The sequence below is a fragment of the Leucoraja erinacea genome, chromosome 23, assembly GCF_028641065.1.
Source record: "Leucoraja erinacea ecotype New England chromosome 23, Leri_hhj_1, whole genome shotgun sequence".
NCBI lineage: Eukaryota > Metazoa > Chordata > Chondrichthyes > Rajiformes > Rajidae > Leucoraja > Leucoraja erinaceus.
In genome coordinates, this window is record NC_073399.1 from 26,991,295 (window position 1) to 27,010,307 (window position 19,013).

General features: G+C 45.0%; 1 protein-coding gene across 2 annotated transcripts in view; it reads left to right on the forward strand.

Moving 5' to 3' along the window:
• Positions 1 to 19,013, forward strand: part of ttyh2 (tweety family member 2) — a 107,405-nt gene that overhangs the window by 11,973 nt on the left and 76,419 nt on the right. For both annotated transcript variants that reach the window (XM_055654152.1, XM_055654151.1), the window contains exon 2: positions 13,458 to 13,630. In XM_055654152.1, the coding sequence (XP_055510127.1) occupies positions 13,458 to 13,630 (173 nt within the window). The remainder of the gene's footprint in view (positions 1 to 13,457; positions 13,631 to 19,013) is intronic.

The window sequence follows — 19,013 nt, forward strand, 5'->3', positions numbered from 1 at the left end:
TATCCTTAAACTGTGACCCCTTGTTCTGTTCTGTTCCCCAACATCGGGAACAATCTTCCTGCATATAGCCTATCCAACCCCTTAAGAATTTTGTAAGTTTCTATAAGATCCCCCCTCAATCATCTAAATTCTAGCGAGTACAAGCCGAGTTTATCCAGTCTTTCTTCATATGAAAGCCCTGACATCCCAGGAATCAAGTCTGGTTAACCTTCTCTGTACTCCCTCTATGGCAAGAATGTCTTTGGCAAGGGAGGGGGGTAGGGGGGGAGAGAGGGGAGGAGGCGGAGGGAGATGGGGTAGGGGAGAGAGGGGGGAAGAGTGTGGAGGGAGGGGGGAAAAGAGCGGGGAGAGAGAAGGGGGGGGTGGGGAGAGAGAGGGATGGGGTGGGGAGGAGGAGGGGAGAGAGAGGGAGAGGGCTGAGGAGAGCGAGAGATGGAGAGGGGTGGGGAGGGGAGGAGAGAGCGATGGGAGAGGTATGGGGGAAGGATGGGGGAGGGAGGGGAGGAGGGAGATGAGGTATGGGAGGGAGGGGGGGTGGGGGGGAGAGTGGGAGGGCGAGGGGGGGGGGATAGAAGTGGAAGAATATGGAAGGAGGGGGAAGGGGGGGGGGGTAGAAGAGGGACAGAGGAGAAGGGGGAGGGGGGAGGGAGGGGGAGAAAGGGGGGGGGGGACAGAGGGAGAGGGGGGGGGTAAGGGGAGAGAAGTGGAAGTGGGGAGGGAGGGGTAGGGGGAGTGGTGAAAGATGGACGGGGGGGGAGGGAGGGATGGGGGTGGGACGAGGAGGGGGAGAGGGGTGAGAGGGGGAGGAGATAGGGGGGGGGAGGGGGGAGAGAGGGGTGGGGGAGGGGGAGGGGGTGAGGACGGAGATGGGGTAGGGGGGTAGTGGGGGAAGAGTGTGGATGGAGGGGGAAAGGAGGGGGAAGAGGGGGGAAGGGGGTGGGGGAGAGAAGGAAGGAGGTGGGGGAGGGAAGGGGGAGACGGATGGGGGAGGGGGGAGAGAGGGGGATGGGGGAGGGGGGAGAGTAGTGTGTGGGGGAGGAGTGAGATGGGGTAAGGGAGGGGGAGAGGGGAAATAGTGGGGAGGGAGAGTGGAAGAGGGAGGGGTAGGGACAATACCCCTGTTCCCCATTCCCTATCACCCCCAATCCTCTTTCTCTATTCCCACACACATGATGACACGCTTCGACACAGGCTTTGGGGCTGCGGCTGCTGCAAAGGCATATGTAAATGGATCCATTCCGATTGGACATCTGTGAGCATTGGGCATTGTGACATCACACGATGGAACGTTGCATTGTGACATCAAACGTTTATGGCTGAGAGCTGTTTTTTTTAAATTTTGGGGTCTTTCCTCAGATTAGGAGACCAAAACTGTACTCAATACTCCAGGTGTGGTCTCTCCAAGGCCCTGTACAACTGCAGTGGAACCTTCCTGCTCCTATACTCAAATCCTGTTACTATGAATGCTAACATACCATTCGCTTTCTTCACTGCCTGCTGCACCTGCATGCCTACTTTCAATGACTGCTGTACCATGACACCCAGATCTCGTTGCACCTCTCCTTTTCCTAATCAGCCACCATTCAGATAAAAGTCTACTTTCCTGTTCTTGCCACCAAAGTGGATAACCTCACATTTATCCACATTACACTGCATCTGCCATGCATTTGCCCACTCACGCAACCTATCCAAGTCACCTTGCAGCCTCCTAGCATCCTCCTCACAGCTAACACTGCCACCCAGCTTCGTGTCATCCGCAAACTTGGAGATGTTGCATTCAATTCCCTCGTCCAAATCATTAATATATATTGTAAATAGCTGGGGTCCCAGCACTGAGGCTTGCGGTACCCCACTAGTCACTGCCTGCCATTCTGAAAAGGACCCATTTACTCCTACTCTTTGCTCCTGTCTGCCAGCCAGTTCTCTATCCACATCAATACTGAATCCCCAATACCGTGTGTTTTAAGTTTGCATACTAATCTCTTATGTGGGACCTTGTCGAAAGCCTTCTGAATGTCCAGATATAACACATCCACTGGTTCGCCCTTATCCACTCTACTAGTTACATCCTCAAAAAATTCTATAAGATTCGTCAAACATGATTTACCTTTCATAAATCCATGCTGACTTTGTCCAATGATTTCACAACTTTACAAATATGCTGCTATCCCATCTTTAATAACTGATTCTAGCATTTTCCTCACTACCGATGTTAAACTAACTGGTCTGTCATTCCCCGTTTTCTCTCTCCCTCCCTTTTTAAAAAGTGGGGTTACATTAGCTACCCTCCATAATCTAAAGAGTTTTGAAAAATTATCACTAATGCATCCACGATTTCTGGGGTTACTTCCTTAAACACTCTGGGATGCAGCCTATCTGCCCTGGGGAATAATCGGCCTTTAATCCATTCAATTTACCTAACATCACTTCCCGACTAACCTGCATTTCACTCAGCTCCTCCATCTCATTTGACCCCTGCTATTTCTGGCAAACTATTTATGTCTTCCTTAGTGAAGACAGAACCAAAGTAGTTATTCATTTGGTCTGCCATGTTCCCCATGATCAATTCACCTGTTTCTGACTAAGGGACCCACACTTGTTTTAACTAATCTTTTTCTCTTCGCATATCTATAAAAGCTTTTGCAGTCAGTTTTTATGTTCCCTGCCAGTTTTCTTTCATAATTTATTTTCCCTTTCCTAATTAAGTCCTTTGTCCTCCTCTGCTGGACTCTGAACTTCTCCCAGTCCTCTGGTAGGCTGCTTTTTCTGGCTAATTTGTATGCTTCATCTTTTGTTCTGATACTATCCCTGATTTCCCTTGTTATCCACGGATGCACTACCTTCCCTGATTTATTCTTTTGCCAAACTGGGATGAACAATTGTTGTAGTTCATCCATGCGGTCTTTAAATGCCTTCCATTGCATATCCACCGTCAACCCTTTAAGAATCAATTGCCAATCTATCTTGGCCAATTCACGTCTCATACCTTCAAAGTTACCTTTCTTTAAGTTCAGAACCCTTGTTTCTGAATTAACTATGCCACTCTCCATCCTAATGAAGAACTCAACCATATTATGATCACTCTTGCCCAAGGGGCCACGCACAACAAAACTGCTCATTACTCAATACCCAGTCTAGAATAGCCTGCTCTCTCGTTGGTTCCTCTACATGTTGGTTTAGAAAACTATCCCGCATACATTCCAAGAAATCCTCTTCCTCAGCACCCCTGCCAATATGATTCACCCAATCTATATGTAGATTGAAGTCGCTCATTATAACTATTTTACCTTTGCACGCATTTCTAATTTCCTGTTTGATGCCATCCTCAACTCCACTACCACTGTTAGTTGGCCTGTACACAACTCCCACTAGCGTTTTCTGCCCCTTAGTGTTTCGCAGCTCTTCCCATATTGATTCCACATCCTCCAAGCTAATGTCCTTCCTTTCTATTGCGTTAATCTCCTCTCTAACCAGCAGCGCGACCCCACCTCCTTTTCCTTTCTGTCTATCCCTCCTGAATATTGAATATCCCTGGATGTTCAGCTCCCAGCCTTGGTTACCCTGGAGCCATGTCTCCGTGATCCTAACTATATCATATTCATTAATAACTATCTGCACATTCAACTCATCTACCTTATTACGAATGCTCCTTGCATTGAGACACAAAGCCTTCAGGCTTGTTTTTACAACACTCTTACTTACCCCTTGTACAATTATGTGGAAAAGTGGCCCTTTTGATTTTTGCCCTGGATTTGTCTGCCTGCCACTTTTACTTTTCACATTGCTACCTATTGCTTCTACCCTCATTTTTACACCCCTCTGTCTCTCTGCTCATGCTCCCATCCTCCTGCCACTTTAGTTTAAATCCTCCCCGACAGCACTAGCAAACACTCCCCCAAGGACATTGGTTCCATACCAGCCCAGGTGCAGACCGTCCTGTTTGTACTGATCCCACCTCCCCCAGAATTGGTTACAATGCTCTAGAAATTTGAATCCCTCCCCCTTGCACCATTTTTCAAGCCACGTATTCAACTGAAATATCTTCCTATTTCTACTCTGACTAGCACGTGGCACTGGTAGTAATCCAGAGATTATTACCTTTGAGGTCCTACTTTTAAGTTTATCCCTTAGTTCCCTAAATTCACCTTGTAGGACCTCATCCTGTTTTTTACCTATATCGTTGGTGCCAATGTGCACCACGACAACTGGCTGTTCACCCTCCCCATCCAGAATGTTCTGCAGCCGCTCAGAGATATCCATGACCCTTGCACCAGGGAGGCAACATACCATCCTGGAGTCACGTTTGCGGCCGCAGAAACGCCTATCTATTCCCCTTACAATTGAATACCCTATTACTATAGCCCTTCGACTCTTTTTCCTCCCCTCCTGTGCCACAGAGCCACCCACGGTGCCATGAACTTGCCTGCTGCTGCCTTCCCCTGATGAGCCATCTCCCCCAACAGTATCCAAAATGGTATATCTGTTTAGGAGGGAGATGACCGCAGGGGACTCCTGCACTACCTGCCTACTGCTACACTGGCTAGTGGCCACCCGTTCCCTTTCAAGGCACTTCATCACCATGGACACTAGTGCCACTGGTCGATGGTCGTTGAGGCGCGTCACCTTATTCTTCTTGGACACCGGTATTATTGATGCTCTCTTACAGCAGGTGGGAACCTCAGACCTCAGTAGTGAGAGGTTGAATATGTCTAAAAACACCATCCAGTCTGCACAAGTTTTGAGAACTCAACCGGGTATACCGGGGATGATCAGCCATGATCATATTGAATGGCAGTGCAGGCTCAAAGGGCCGAATGGCCTACTCCTGCACCTAATTTCTATGTTTCTATACCATCAGATCCAGGCGCTTTCTGAGGGTTCACCCCCCGTGAAGGATCTTCTGACGTCGGCCTCTGTGACCGTGACTGTAATAACATCAGGGCGTATGGGGGCTCGGGAAGGCGCATCAGTGTTCTCCCTATGAAAGCGTGTGTGGAACGTATTAAGCTCTTCAGGGGGTGATGCTTCGTTTATTTAAGGAAGAATATAGTTACATTGGAGGCTGTTCAGAGAATATTCATTATTTAAGGGAGGATATAGTAACTGGAGGCTGATCAGAGAATATTCACAAAGTTGATTCATGGGTTGAAGGGGATATCTTAAATTGAAAGGATGAGCAGAATGGATTTTAAAGGATTTCCAGGCTCACAATAGGTTTACCAGAATCCTGCCTGGATTACAGGGTATTAGCTACAAGGAGAGGTTGGTAAAACTTGGGATTGTTTTCCATGGAGGTTCTTAGAGACTTGATAGAAGTTAATCAAATTATGAGAGGCACAGAGATAGACAGTCAGAATCTTTTTCCCAGGATGAAAATGTCAAATACTAAAGGGCATAGCTTTAATATGAGAGGGGCATATAAAGGGCATAGCTTTAATATGAGAGGGGCAACTTGAAAGGAGATGTTCAGGCCAAGTTCTTTTTTAAACAGAAAGCAGTGAGTGCCTGGAAAGGGCTGCCGGGGGTGGTGGTGCAGGCAGACACGATAGTGGTGTTTAAGAGGCTTTTGGATAGGCAGAAGGATATGTTGGAATATGGATCACGTCTGGGCAGAGGAGATTAGTTTAACTTTGCAACATGTTTGCACCGTGCTCCAAGAGCTGAAGGGGCTGTTCTTGAGCACTACTCTTCTGTGTTCAATGATAACAATCAGAGTTGAGAAGAACGATAGGTTATTAATTGAAAATACTTGCCAAAGGTGATGCTGTTTTCCTTTTGGGAGAATGTGGAATGGCGGGAATGTAGTGTCAGAAAAAGGAGATGCCGTTTAAAAATGATGAGCACCATCTTCTGCTCAAGGTTACTGAAATTTTCATTGAGGTCAAATATATCTCGGGTAGTGATGTATTATTGTATAGTTTTATCAAGGGTTATGGGGATTGAACAGGAAAGTAGAGATAATGTCACCCATTCCTTCACTCCAGAGATGCTGCCTGCCTGCTGAGTTACTCCAGCATTTTGTGTCTACCTTCAATTTAAACCAGCATCTGCAGTTCTTTCCTACTCAGTAGAAATAAGATGACAGATCAAATTGGCAGTAATCTTGCTGAATCGTGGAACAGGCTGCAGTGCCTCCATTTTCTAAAGGGACTGCCAGACGAGCTAAAGATCAGGGAGCCAAATGGGGTTTACAGTAATCTGGTGGTTTCAAGATCTCCATAAATACCAGCTTTTGATTCTGCTATTCTGGTAGTTTTTGCAATCAAATCTCTGGATCAATAGTCCTGGACTTTGGATACTTGTTCAGTAATGTCACCACGTTGCTAACATTCCCTTTGTGTATTCCATTTTTCTTTAAATATTTTGGGCATTTTAACGGAATAAAATAAATAAATAAAGGTAACATTTTGGGGCAGTCTTAAGGAAGTATTGCATTTACCTGAAACCCTCCTTTAGATTAGGTGTTAAAGAAAATTTTCCATGTATAAGCTGCCATGTGAAGAAAGTTTCGTTATCTGTTGTAACTAATGTCAATGAAAACAAATCAACATTATTAATTTTGTGCTGAACAATGCCAAGTGTTTCAACATTCCCAAAAAATGTTTAATCTACTGAGATATAAAATCAGCCCTTGGCTAATTAAGGAGGTTAAGGTTGGTATTAGATTAAAAGAGTCTAGGAGAGGATCACATTGTCAATCTGCAATTTCAATCGTTTAGTAATGAGATGATTTGGTAATGATCTTTTCGGAATCCTGCACCTTGGGATGTTAATGGTGAGTTTTTGAGTGTATGCACGGTTGAATGTGATGTAATATGGGGCATGAAGGGAATTGGACACATGGTGATCAAATGGTGATGTGGATCTGAGGCAGAGGATCAGCTTTGATCTTTTTAAATGATGCAGGTGGCATGATGGTATGTTCCCTTTCTCTTACATTCATATATGGTGAGAAGGCAGGAACGGGGTACTGAATGTGGATAATCAGCCATGATCACAGTTAATGGCAGTGCTGGCTCAAGGGGCTGAATGGCCTACTCCTGCACCTATTGTCTATTGTTTATGACTGTTTGTATCCTGATGTTAAAAGTGTGACTGCATTTTTAAATAATTCATCAAGTCTCTAAGGAGACATGTTGAAGATGTAAGGTTGGGGCACACTTTTCTGCGCACCATTGTTTTGTATCCGTCATTGAGATAGAAACCTTGAAGTGAGCTACTGTTACGTCTGAAGTCAATAGACAATAGGTGCACGAGTAGGTCTTTGGCTCTTTGAGCCAGCACCGCCATTCATTGTGATCATGGCTGATCATCCACAATCAGTACCCCGTTCTTGCCTTCTCCCCATATCCCTTGACTCCGCTATCTTTAAGAGCTCTATCTAACTCTCTTGAAAGCATCCAGAGAATCGACTTCCACTGCCACTGAATTCTACAGATTCACAACTCTGGGTGAAAATGTTTTTCCTCATCTCTGTTCGAAATGGCCTACCCCTTATTCTTAACTGGTTCTCTACTCCCCTGGTTCTCCACTCCCCTAACATCGGAAACATGTTTCCCGCCTCTAGCGTGTCCAATCCCTTAATAATCTTTTTCAATAAGATCCCCTCTCATTCTCAATTCCACTGTATACAAGCCCAGTCGCTCCATTCTTTCAACATATGTCTTTCAACATTCCAGCCATCCTGGGAATTAAACTCGTGAACCTACGCTGCGCTCCCTCAATAACGAGAATGTCCTTCCTCACATCTAGAGACCAAAACTGCACATAATTCTCCAGGTGTCATCTCACCAGGGCCCTGTACGACTGCAGAAGGACCTCTTTGCTCCTACACTCAACTCCTCTTGTTATGAAGGCCAACATGCCATTATCTGTCTTCACTGCCTGCTGTACCTGCATGCTTACTTTCAGTGACTGATGTACAAGTACAACCAGATCTTGTTGTACTTCCCCGATTCCGAACTTGACACCATTCAGATAATAATCTGCCTTCCTGTTCTTGCCACCAAAGTGGATAACCTCATATTTATCCACATTAAACTGCATCTGCGCGTGCATCTGCCCACTCACCCAACCTGTCCTAGTTACCCTGCATTCTCATAGCATTCTTCTCACAGTTCACACTTCCACCCAGCTTTGTGTCATCTGCAAATTTCCTAATGTTACTTTTAACCCCTTCATCTAAATCATTAATGTATGTTGTTAATAGCTGCGATCCCAGCACCAAGCCTTGCAGTACCCCACTAGTCACTGCCTGCCATTCTGAAATGGGACCCGTTAATCCTTATTCTTTGTTTCCTGTCTTCCAACCAATTTTCTATCCATGTTTGTGTAAGGTTTTTCTGCGTCGAACTTTCGCCCGACCTAAGGTCCCTGTGGTTTGCTCTGGTCCCTCGACCAGGCCGCGCACACTGGTTCCCCGTGAGTGGCTCGACCCACTCACCCCCTACGGTTCTAGACACTGGACTTAGTTGCAGGAGCGTTGATAGTGCAGAAAATTCAACCAGACCAGATTTGAAGGCCAGGGTTTAAACATGAAAAAAACTTTTATTTAGCGGTTGGGACTACGGGACATGAATACTTTGACACAGTTCTATAAGGCGTATGCATAATTACAGTTCCTGTTTTGGGATCATAGACGCAATAACTACGATACAATACTTGAGTGCGGGATGGGGAACGTACAGCACATCGTAAAATTTGCCAGCACATCTACACTTACACCCACGTTAATATAACCCCCTCCCCCTCCCCTCTACACTAAACTATGTCCAGGATGTGCAGGATCGGGATACATGCTCACCATGGGACGATTACTGAGGTTACTGGCTGGTCGTGCTGCTTCCTCCGATTAGGTGGCTGTGGAAGGGTCGTCGGCGGTCGTCTCGGTCTTTAGGGTGGTCCCTGGGGTTCACCTCGCCCAGGGGTCCTACTGCTTTCCTTTTCTTTCTACGTGGCGGGGACTCCAGCCGGAGTGTGGGTCACACTAGACACCGTGTACTTTTTAAGCGCTGTCCTGTGTCCTCTCTCTCTCTCCGCAAGTCTCCAGATTCGTTCAGTGACTCCTTCCGTGTCTTGCTCCTTTTTTCTTTTCTTAAACCCAAAAATCATGGCCAGTTATTCTAATCCTGACCCGTCCTATCTCCCGCCAGATCTCGGGATCTCTTTGCTTACAAGATGGGTTTCGAGCTCTCTCTTTGTTCTGCGTTATGTCCGGGAGTACCGGTGATGGCTAGACGGTCTGTTAATTTGTTTCTCGATAAGAGGTGATGGGTTTAACTGGTTTTCCCATCACCGGCCAGGTAGGTTTCTATGAGCTATTGTGCTCCCTTAATGAGATTAATTATGTAGGTCGGCTTGGGGCATTGTGATGCCTGCTGATGTCAGCGCCCCAGTGTCTGGACTTCGACCTGGTTTTGGGGGTTTCTGCACGGCCAATATCCATCTATTGTTCAGGCCGTGACTTTGCAGAGACTGGGCTCTGAGGTTTCGCTTTTGTGGCTGGTCACGAGGTCCCGCGGCCATCTTGGGCCCCACTGATTGTGACATCCCTTGTTAAAACTGATTGCAGCTTTTCTCTCTCTCAGTCCCAGTCCCGTATAAAAAAATGTCCAAAATGCAGCTCTTTGGTTTTGTTGATTGTAGCATGAGGGAAAACTTCTCAAATCTTACATTTGTACCCTACCCCCAACATCATGTGCTCTAATTTTGCCCATTAATCTCCTATGTGGGACCTTATCAAAGGCTTTCTGAAAGTCCAGGTACACTACATCCACTGGCTCTCCTTTGTCCATTTTCCCAGTTACATCCTCAAAAAATTCCAGAAGATTAGTCAGGCATGATTACCCCTTCGTAAATCCATGCTGATCGGACCGATCTTTTTACTGCTATTCAAATGTGCCGCTATTTCATCTTTTATAATTGACACCAGCATCTACCCCACCACAAGGCTAACTGGTCTATAATTCCCTGTTTTCACTTTCCCTCCTTAAAAAGTGGGATAACATTATCTAGCATCCACAGGAACTGATCCTGAATCTATAGAACATTGGAAAATGACCACCAATGCGTCCACGAGTTCTGGAGCAACCTCCTTAAATATGCAGACCATCAGGCCCTGGGGATTTATCAGCGTTATTAGCCGCTGCGTGACTTGAAGTCTTGTGATATTTTTGTCTCTGCCTGTGGATTACTTCATCTTTTGTATGTGGTGTCCATGTGGCTTGAAATGAACTTTGTACATTTTTAAAGTGGTTGGATGAATACAGACTTATTTTCTAAATTCCATTTATTTCAAGATGCAAACTCGCATTCCTATACTTTTTCACAGTTCCTCTGGGTTCCCTCTGCTATAAACCTATTGCCCCATGGGTTTAAAAAAAAAAGAATAACCTTGTTATAACATATACTTTGGTGTAAATAGGGGGAAAGTAGAAAAGCAGCCCTGATTCGTCTTCATTTTGAAATGCATTGGCCCATACTTTGACATCACAGGAAGTTTCAGGACTCGCAGCAAATGCAGAAGTCTCCAACTTGTTGCATTCAGGCTCAATCTCGCTAGGATTTCTCAACAGTTAAGCTGGGGTCATGTTCTTGGTTTCTGCGCCAATCTAGACTTGGCAGAAGACCAGCAAGCTATTCATTTGCAAAGAGAATAAAAGGGAAACATGTTGGCTTGGATTAAAAAAAATCTCTTTAGTTACTCAAGTACTACGTGATTTGAAGTTTTTAAAATCAAATGAAATAGTTAAAACATTTTTAAAGTATTTATGGATGTCAGGTTCCAAATCATTGAACTTGCTGACAGTCTGAATCACCTTTGCCAGCTGCCACAGGCTTTTGGAGGTGTTTTGTAGGGATGGCACACATTGGTCCCAGAGCGTGATGCTTTATTGTTGCTCAACCTCACCACGTGGTCAGAGGATTGTCTTAAAAAAAAGACGGGTTTTCAGGATTCAACGGGTTTGTTCATAAAAATGGGTATCGCAGTCTAGGTCAAAAACAGTTGGTACACAGACCAAGGCGCCTCAAAAGGCCAGTGTGAAAAGAATTGCATTCATGACTTTCATAATCCTGGGATGTTACAACATCGTCATATTTAAATACTTTTGACTATCTTTCACTGTTACTTTACACAAAACGCTGCAATGAATTTCTCAGTTGAATTCCACCTCGAGCAAGGAATAAAATTATGATTTTTTTTTTAATCAAATGGTTTTGGGTCATTCTCAGTTTTGTTTCAGGGAAGTCAGGGCAGTAATTTATTAACTCATCAAAAAGGCAGCACTTGGAGCAAAGCAACCAGAGAGTCATACAGCAGGAAACTGATATCCGATCTAAGCTGGTCCTGTTTGCCTGCATTTGACCCATATCCCTCTAAACCTTACCTTTCCCTGTACCTGACTATGCTGTCCAGGATGCACTATCCAAGCTCATCCTCATTTGCCCACGCCTGACCCAGTCTTAGTAAGACAGCTAAGATTTGTTGGCTGAAGTTTCTTAAGAGAGAACAGACTCATCACTATGTAGTGTGGGGAAGGCTCCTGAGCAAAGGCTGAGACTATGACCAAGAGTTGGTAACACAAGCTCTTTCAGCGACATCAGATAGTTCACTTTGAGCACTTTGTCATATCATCATCTGTATACATGATTTTTTTCATATCAAAAATGAAATATTGTATTAATGGAAACCATGGAAAATGCCATTTGAATCTGGTGCAGTAGAAAATAGCTAATGGATCTGTATGTTACTAACCCATGTCCTATGATCAGATATATGGGAGCTGGTTGTCAGTCTTGGCTACTTTGCCAGATGTGGTCTTTGTAGCAGCTGGCTTCTGGTTACTTCACAGGAAGGGAGGAAAATGGATCAGAATACATTACTGGGCACTATTTGTTATGCGGGTCAGGTTGTGGAGAAGGGGGAGGAGTGGAGAGGGTGACAGGAACACTTGGTATAAACAGGAGACCATGGGTAGTGAAATGCCGCACACAGTAGTGGTATTGTGAGGGAGGGCGGTGAAGGTTTGCCTCAGCCACTTCACTATCTATGCCCCCCCTTCCTTGCAATAAAGCAAAGCCAAATCTGCGGACACATCTAACAGCCACATGAGGAGGAAGAGAGAGAGAGAGAGTTTGCCTAGATACAACTCTGGTTCCAGGTGGTACAGACAGCAACGGAAAGGAAGTAATTTATTTTTAAGTTTCTCAATACTTTAGGGGCATGTTAAAACTAAATCTTCATTTTGCATAATTTAAAACTTTCAACACGTGACGAACAATCAGATTGTCAGCTCAGGCGATGATTATTTGTTGATTGTCTTTGAATATTTTAAAATCACTAAGAAATCTGCCTCGTGTTCCAGTGATTTCCAGTCCATTTATTTCAAGCATATTAAATATTATCTTCACCAGTTTGCAGAACATACTGCTTTAAATAGTGTGTACATTCAGCTTTGTTCATGTCTATGTAATTTGCAGAGCTTTGTTGTTGTGAAAGTAGAGGTAAGGAACATTTCTCCCCAGCTCAGAGCAGCCCAGGGGTATGGCAGGGCAGTAAAGTTACAAGAAACTGCAGATGATAGTTGATAAAAAAAACAGACACGTGCTGGACTCAACGGGTCAGACAGCATATCTGGAGAACATGGATAGGTGACATTTTGGGCAGGGACCCTTCTTCAGAACTTCTTCAAAATTGTTCAGTTCTGATATGTGGTGACTTGTTTACGAGTTATGAGTTTCCTCTGTGGTAGATAACCATACATTAGATGTAAAAAGTGGCTGTGGTCTACCTTCATTGTCAATATTGCTGATAGTGCACAAACATGTTTTCAACATTTTTGTTTTGAGACTGATCTGTAGTCCTTGGTTAAAACTGTTTTCATTTTATTTGCACTGCTTTAAAAATCACCTGAGTCTCATGCTCAAAGCGCATTCAATACCTTGGATTAAAATCATAATTATCATAAAATTAGGTGCAAACTCTTTCTGTTGTAATGATCAATATCCTTTTATTATAGCATGAATCAGTTCATATACAGCATCAATCATGACCAAAAGATTGAGAGACTTCACTCTTCTTTTCTCCATACTATGTCCATTGTCCATATCTGGAATGAGCTGCAAGAGAAAGCTATGGAAGTGGAAGCAATTATGATTTTTAAAAGACATTTAGATAGACATATGGATGGGAAGGGTTCCGAAGGCTAACGGCCAAATGGGACTAGCCCAGTAGGCCAACTTGGCCGAGAGGGACAAGGTGGGCCGTAGAGGTTCTTTCCATGCTGTACAGCTCTATGAATCTGTTAGTGTGCTGAATTATTGCCAGTACCCGTACATGTTATGATCTGAATCTTTACATTAATCAATTAAATACACAAGTGATATTGATGGCTGTGATTCGATGTGTGCAAATGTTGAGCAATAGTTTTAGTTTTGTCTTTCTATTGTTCCCTCAGGCACTGATCTTTTTGGCTGCCATTGCCATTGTCTGCTTGGGCCTCAATTTGATTTGCCTCTTGATTTACTTGCTGTGCACCTGCTGCTGCAAGCCAGCTGATGATGAAGAGACCAAGAAGCCACATTCCCGCTGTGTCACGTGGACAGCTGTGACTGCTGGTCTGATCTGCTGGTGAGTGGGGACGTGGGAGGTGAACAAACCTGTAGGTGTTGTCCTGTGAGCCATTGTGTGAGGTGTAATGTAGTCTTGTTTGAGCTTCATCTACAAACATTGCATGTTTTACGAGGATGCTGCCAGGACTCAAGGGCCTGAACTTTGGGGGAGATTAGGCAGACTTGGACTATATTCCTTGGAGCGCAGGAGGCTTAGGGGTGATCTTATGGAGGTGTAAAAGATCTTGAGGTGAATAAATAGGGTGAATGCATAGTCTTTTACCCAGATAGGGGAATCACAAATGAGAGACCATTGGTTTAAGGTGAGAGGGGAAAGATTTCGTAAGATCAGCCAAAAATAAGCTTTTTCACTCAGATGGTGGTGTACATACGGAAGAAGATGCCAGAGGAATTATTTAAGACGGGTACAATAACAACATTAAAAGGCACTTAGACAGATGTATGGATAGGAAAGGATTAGAGGAATATTGGCCAAATACAGACAAATGGGACCAGCTAAGATGGGGTATCTTGTTTGCATGGGCGGGTTGGGCTGAAGGGCCAGTTTCGTGCTACAATACTCTATGACCACATGTACTCAGTAAAATAGTAAGATTAAACGAGTACTTACCAGTATGAAGTTTGATCTGTATTTTATGAGGAGTTACGGTGAGGTATTACGTGAAGATCCCAGCCCAGTGCGCAGGTGTGGCATACTTCGAAGCAGCGGTGTGAAATCACAGGATAGACACAATATTTGAAGTAAGATAGTAAAGATCATGAGACATCAGTTTATTAGTTTGATCTATATATTGAGGGTGGGAGCGGAGGGCACGTAATACCTCACCGTAACTCCTCATAAAATACAGATCAAACTTCATACTGGTAAGTACTCGTTTAATCTTACTATTTTACTTCGGAGTCACGTGAGTGATTCCGTGAAGACTTCAAAGGTCTGTGATTTCAAACCGTGTAACAGTTTTTATTTCACTCACTGCCGAAGTTTTTGAGGGAGGAAGTGTTATCGTAATCAACCAGTGGATCTGCTTTCACAAGAAACAGAAAGGTATTTGTTAACAATAACAACATAAAGAGCTCCCCTGAGCTTAAATTAATATTGCAGTTTGTAATATTCTTTCTGCAATTAAATCAGGTTTATCAACGGTTTACAATAAAAATGTTCTGAACGTCGTTCCCTTGACCATTCTGCCGTATTGAGAATGTGGTCAACCGGGATGTCCATTCGTTCAGCCGCTGATATCAATGCTGCCCTAGTGGAATGGGATTAAAATGTATTATTATCTATTCCGGCAGCTTTCAGTACCTGTTTGAGCCACCTTGGAGTGGTTTGGCTCGTACCCCGTCTTGGGGTTTCTGTGGTTGACCCATAGGCTTCCCTCTCCCTCTAAGATTGTGGGTTGTGTCTATATATTGTAGTAGATGGGTCACCACACTCAACCTGGACTCTGGTGGGTAGGCCCGGAATCCCACCATTGAATTGGGCGTTCCTGGTCCATATAGCCATATAACGATTACAGCACGGAAAAACACAGGCGATCTCGACCCTACTAGTCCGTGCCGAACTCATAATCTCGCCTAGTCCCATATACCTGCGAGTTAGATTTTTACCAGACCTAGAATATGAACGTGATGCGTCTGGGGTAATCACCATGTTATCCAGTCTAGTTTTATGGAGTGACTGGACTCTGTGAGCGTATACGAGAGCCATAAGCATGAGCGTTTTTAACATAGATTGAGCAAGCTGAGGGATCTGGCTGGTGCCATTCTCTGAGATATGTCAATATCACACCAATATCCCATACATGGGTATACCTGGGTTTTTGGGGCTTATTATTATAGTTGCCCTTCATAAGTTTATCTTCAGTGGATGGGATCCCATGCTCTGCTGTCATGCTGTTTTAGATAAGCAGACAAGGCGCTCCATGCTGTATTTACGGCACTGTAACTCACCTTTTAGTCATGGTGTAGATGTTCCAGGAACTCCAATACGTCAGTGGTTGAATAGTTTGGTATGTTGTCCCTGCGTCGTGGCAGTATTTTACCCATGTTAGCTCTTGGTGACTGTTCGCAGGGATGCCGACATGGTGGCAATTTTGGATAATCCCAGTCCCTGGTAAGGTCTATTCAACACCTGCACCCAGGACTTTGATGTTTTACTGGCATGGGTGGCTTGTGCCTGATACTGGGTTGAGTCAGCAACCATGGTCCACTAGGGAAATCCATAGGTGACTCGCCCACCGTGTCGTGATGAACTGGGAACCATGGCTGTGTAGGCCGGTCGGGCACGTTCAATATCTCTGAGACAGATTCCATCTGTATTACGAAGTGCCCGACTGATGAGGCAGAAGGGAGGAAGGCAAAGCAGAAATTCCCCCTTCCAGCGTGTAGGCATCTATCGCTGCTGCCTCTGATCTGGTTCCTAAGTCACATACATAGGTTACTGGTGATTCCGTCTTGTGCAACCAAATTGATATCTGGCTTTCAAACTGCTTAATACCTTTAGCAGATATTTTGGGTTTGACATCTATTCAATGTTATCATAAATTTTACTCGTGACGTGGTGTTTCCCACTGTTCTAGCTTCCTAGGAAATAGGCAGCTGATAGTTAAAATGTCTTTTGACACACCATTGCCAGATCTGTTTCCAATTTGTTGCACGATAGTGATTTTGTGCTCCCCATATGGTTGATATAAGCCACCACCATAGTATTATCAATCCGTAACCGCATATGTACGTGCTGCATTTGAAATGCATATGCTTTTTAGCCCAATAGGCGATCACCAATCCCAAATTATTGATGCCCGGTGTGTGTAGTAACGATGATTCTGATTTGGTCCATCTGTTACCTGTGCTGGATATGGAGTTTAGTTGCTCCCCAGCCTAAAGTACTGGCATCGGTTTTTAATAACCAAGTTGGGATTGGTGACAATAATAGGGCTGAAAACTATGCCAACATATGTCTGCCCACCACTGTAATTGTGATATAGCTTCAGTGGGTACATTCATGATTTGATTATAGTGACCCAAGCACCTGGCAGAGTAACAGTCATATGGATGGAATTGATATTGAAGCCCAGATAATCCATGGTAGTTAATAGCTTCAATACTGGTTTATCTGGGCGTGGGATGAACCTCAGTGCTTTAGGGAGCTGTTTCGTAGCTAGAACTGCTGCCACAGCTAATCCCTTTGTTTCCCCTAATATGAGGATATCATCCAATATATGCCATGATTAGATTCAAATTCAATTTAATTGTTTTCTTAATATTTTCATGGCTATTTTAATAGTTATAATGGTTTAGGGCTGAGATTAGACCATTGGGAATGCTCTATACTCCCATAGTTGCCCTAACCGGGATATCCATTATCCAGGTAAAATGTTTTGTTTTAGGTATCTACAATGATCCTAGTGTATGGGTATAAGATAGTTTTCATCTTCCATATCAATGCTCGCCATAAGGTATCCTTTGGAGATCAGATGTCTGGCAGTGACAAAACCCGTCTCCATCTTAAAGTGTATATACTCAACAGATTTATTTAGTGATATTAGATCAATGATGATGTTACATTCACCATCTTTTGTAGTTTTAGTGAATATATTCGATACAATTCCAATAGTTCATGTTTACTCCCATGATCCATTTAGTAATGAGCCTTTCTAGTTCAGCTTGACCTTCTCACTTCTCTTTTTTTAGAGGGAGAAAATGCCCTTTGGGCGCATTGCTGAACTGGCGGTAATATGCCCAATTTGAATTCAAGTTTATATCCACTAATACTGTTGAGTATATATTAGTTATTTGTGACTGCACCCATGCTTTATCAACAAGTGTAAATGCCCCCCCCCCCCGCACTGTTAGTAGAACACCCTTATTTAGTGTAAACTGGGAGGAACCAGACTACCTACCTCCATGTTTATTGTTTGTTCATGAAGGCCTAGTTTGCTGGTATGCTGGTACTGTCGATGGGGCGGCGCATTTTCCCACGGCTCCGCTCTGGGCCCCTATCTAAAAAGAACTTTGGGGGTAATGTGAAGCGGTCGCCAGGCTTTCACCAGTCCTTGTTTAAGAGGGAACTGTGCAGGAGGGATCACAGATGGGGGACAGTCTGAAGAAGGGTTTCGGCCCGAAACGTTGCCTATTTCCTTCGCTCCATAGATGCTGCTGCACCCGCTGAGTTTCTCCAGCTTTTTTGTGTAACTTTCACCAGTCCTTGTTTGATATTGCTGGTGGATGCCGAGGGGTGCTGCCAGCTGGGTGTTGGATGCGATGTCCTGCTCGTTCCATGGCCTGCCCTCATGAGGCGCACAGGTTTAGCTGCCTCTCTTCCCGCAGCAGCGGTTTGCATAGCCCCGTATACTTGGGGTTGCGGGCAGGTCTTATATGCACCAATGTTAGTCGAGTATCCCAAATTTGGGAACATCTTAGGCGTCAGCACCCTCGTAGTGCAACGGGATAGTCTCATCCTGGGAGAACCACCTTGGTGATCATGGCGTCTCGCCTGCCAGGTGAGTATGATCCGTGGAAAACAAGCAAAGGCGGTGACATCTTGACCCTTCTGTTAGGAGCTTCAGAATTCGCTGCTTTCAGCTCTTGTCTGCGAGTCTGCTGACCCAGCTGCCTGCGGATTTGCCTCTAGAAAGGCCTGCTCCTGCAGGGCTTTGTTGGGAAGATGGTCGCGTGGAGGAGCCATGTAGTGGCCCACGACACCCAGTAGCTCTTCCTGATCCTGCTCCCCTGGCATACTGCTGTTCTCGTCCGCCTGCCCAGCGTTTAAGCCAGCCCAGCCCTGGCCTCCTTAGCTAGCCTCAAAAGAGGGAGCAAAAGGGTGTGCTATACATTGGAGGAGGCATAGCTCAAACTCCGTTGTTGCATCAATCCCTCGATAAGGGAGATGCTAGTGCAATAGCACTGGGGTAGGAGTGTCAGCTCCCTTGGCATTCAGCCAGTGCCCCTTTTTTCCCTGGAGGTTTTGAACTCCATGACCTCCTCTGGCTTGGGGAGACAGACATACTTATTTTTGCTGTCTCCAACCTGTTCCAGTGTTGGAGGAAGTTGATTCCTATAGAACCTGTAAATTGGTAAGATTTTGTCTTACCTGTATTTAGAGGCTGCCTGCCGTTTTTCAGGCGGCATTGTAGCGGTTCCCGGGCGGCGATTCTCCTTGTCAGGAGTCTGCAGGGCTGCCGGTCGGGTTTTTTAAATTTCCCGCCGGTCCGCTGCTGTTAACCAAACAGCTGTTCAGCGGACCGGCATCAGCGCAGCTCCCTGCAGCGGTCCGCAGCCTGTGCGGTCCCGTTTGCGCCTTTCCCCCTCCACTGTCGGCTCCTTCGCTGGAGTCGAACGGGGGCCGCTTCCTCTGCTATTTTGCTCCCCCTGGAGCAAAA